At 44.0% G+C, this 1,581-nt stretch overlaps 1 protein-coding gene across 1 annotated transcript; it reads right to left on the bottom strand.

The window, feature by feature from the left end:
* LOC141700711 (protein EXORDIUM-like 5) lies at window positions 1–1,380 on the bottom strand. Its single transcript, XM_074504411.1, has one exon. The coding sequence runs from the start codon at window positions 1,290–1,292 to the stop codon at window positions 219–221; it is 1,074 nt and encodes a 357-aa protein (XP_074360512.1). The 5' UTR covers window positions 1,293–1,380; the 3' UTR covers window positions 1–218.
* Window positions 1,381–1,581: the final 201 nt, after the last annotated feature.

The following is a 1,581-nucleotide window of genomic DNA, read 5'->3' on the forward strand; positions in this document are numbered from 1 at the left end:
TGAACAAAAGCTAAGCTAGCTTTATTTAATTAAAAAAAGACAATTCAGTATATATACTTCTCTGTACAACATTGTAACGAACAAATCGAAGAAAGATATATATTAATCTAAAAAATAAAAAAGTAGGAAGATGGACTATTCGGTAATGTGATGCTTGTAGTTTAGTCTGAAAGATGATTGGAATAGAAATTACTAATGGTGTTGTCTGACTGAGTGAGTCAGTCCAAAGCATTAGGACCGGCACAAGCCTTCAAAACAGGACTCCAGATCCACTGCACCAGAAATTTTCTACCTCTTCTACCATGTAAATTGAAGGTCCTCCCTTTTCTGTCCTTCATCACCTGTCCAATGTAGCCTCCGCCTCCTCCTGTTCCGTACAATCCCTCGCATAGGTCCCCAATCTCTGTCGGTGCTGTTGGATCCTCTCCAGCGTACCACGCGTTCACTAGTGGATTAGATGACAGCTCTGCTAGCTCATGTCCGATCACACTTATCATACCATCAACTCCTATGTCCCCATTGGGCGGATGCAGGGCTCCAGGCCCTCCTCCGCCCATGTAACCAGGAACAGCAAATGGATACGCGCATACCTCAGGGCATTGCTTGATGGAGTGCCCTATCCATGCGTAAGGGAGTGTGTAACCAACTTTTGACGGAAATGTAAAGTAATGGAACCCACAAACAGCGCGACAATAGTCTTGCATTGTCACATCATCAGCAGTAAGAATGAGGTAGATCCCGGTCTTGTGGTCTACTGGAAAAGGCTTGGACTTAACCGCAGAGGCGATAACATCCTGGACAGTGAGCCGAGTCAGGTCCTTGCCGTGGGAGTACAAATGGTCAGTGTACTCCCCGGCAATTAGTACAGTTCTTGAAATGTTGGCGCCGGTCTGGTCAGTATAGAGCGAGACCGTGCGCCACCAATCCGAGACAGAAGGCGAGGGGGAACCTTTGGAGGAAATGGAAAGGAGAAAGTCCTTGATAAGGAGCTTGTGGGGATTAGCCCACTTGCCATACCAAATTAGATAAATGTTGATAGGAGAGGAGAGCACAGGGCCCATATGGTAGCGGAGATGGACTAAATCAGACGAGCCTTCGAATTTTTTCGAGGCCGAAAGGGGATTCGTCCTGATATCAGGAAGCTTTGCTTGTGGGTTGTACACTTGGTGGTTACCAACATCAAGAAGTGTGGTGCTGGTGGCAGTAGACTTGCTAGTTCTTGGTAGTGAATTAGCATTGTGAAGGAAAAAGAAGAAAATGAGGAAAGAGTACAAGAAGAGAGGTATTGACATTTTGCTAATTTGAAATTTGAAATGCCTAGATTGGTATACTAGTGAAGTAAAAGAACTGAAATAAATATAGTGAATGAGGAGGGTTTGGGAGGAAAATAAAAAAATGGGCTGGTGACAGCTGCTTGGCATGATAATATCAAAGACATAAATGTAGGTGAAAGATGGTGTTTATTTTATGAGATGGTCCTGTTGTTAACTTTATTCAATTACTTGATAACTGTGGACACTGGCTTTAGCCCACCCAACCCCATGTGTGTCAGTTTTTTCACCCTCTCTGTTTTAGCAAATC

The sequence above is a fragment of the Apium graveolens genome, unplaced genomic scaffold (assembly GCF_009905375.1).
Source record: "Apium graveolens cultivar Ventura unplaced genomic scaffold, ASM990537v1 ctg2796, whole genome shotgun sequence".
Taxonomy (NCBI): domain Eukaryota; kingdom Viridiplantae; phylum Streptophyta; class Magnoliopsida; order Apiales; family Apiaceae; genus Apium; species Apium graveolens.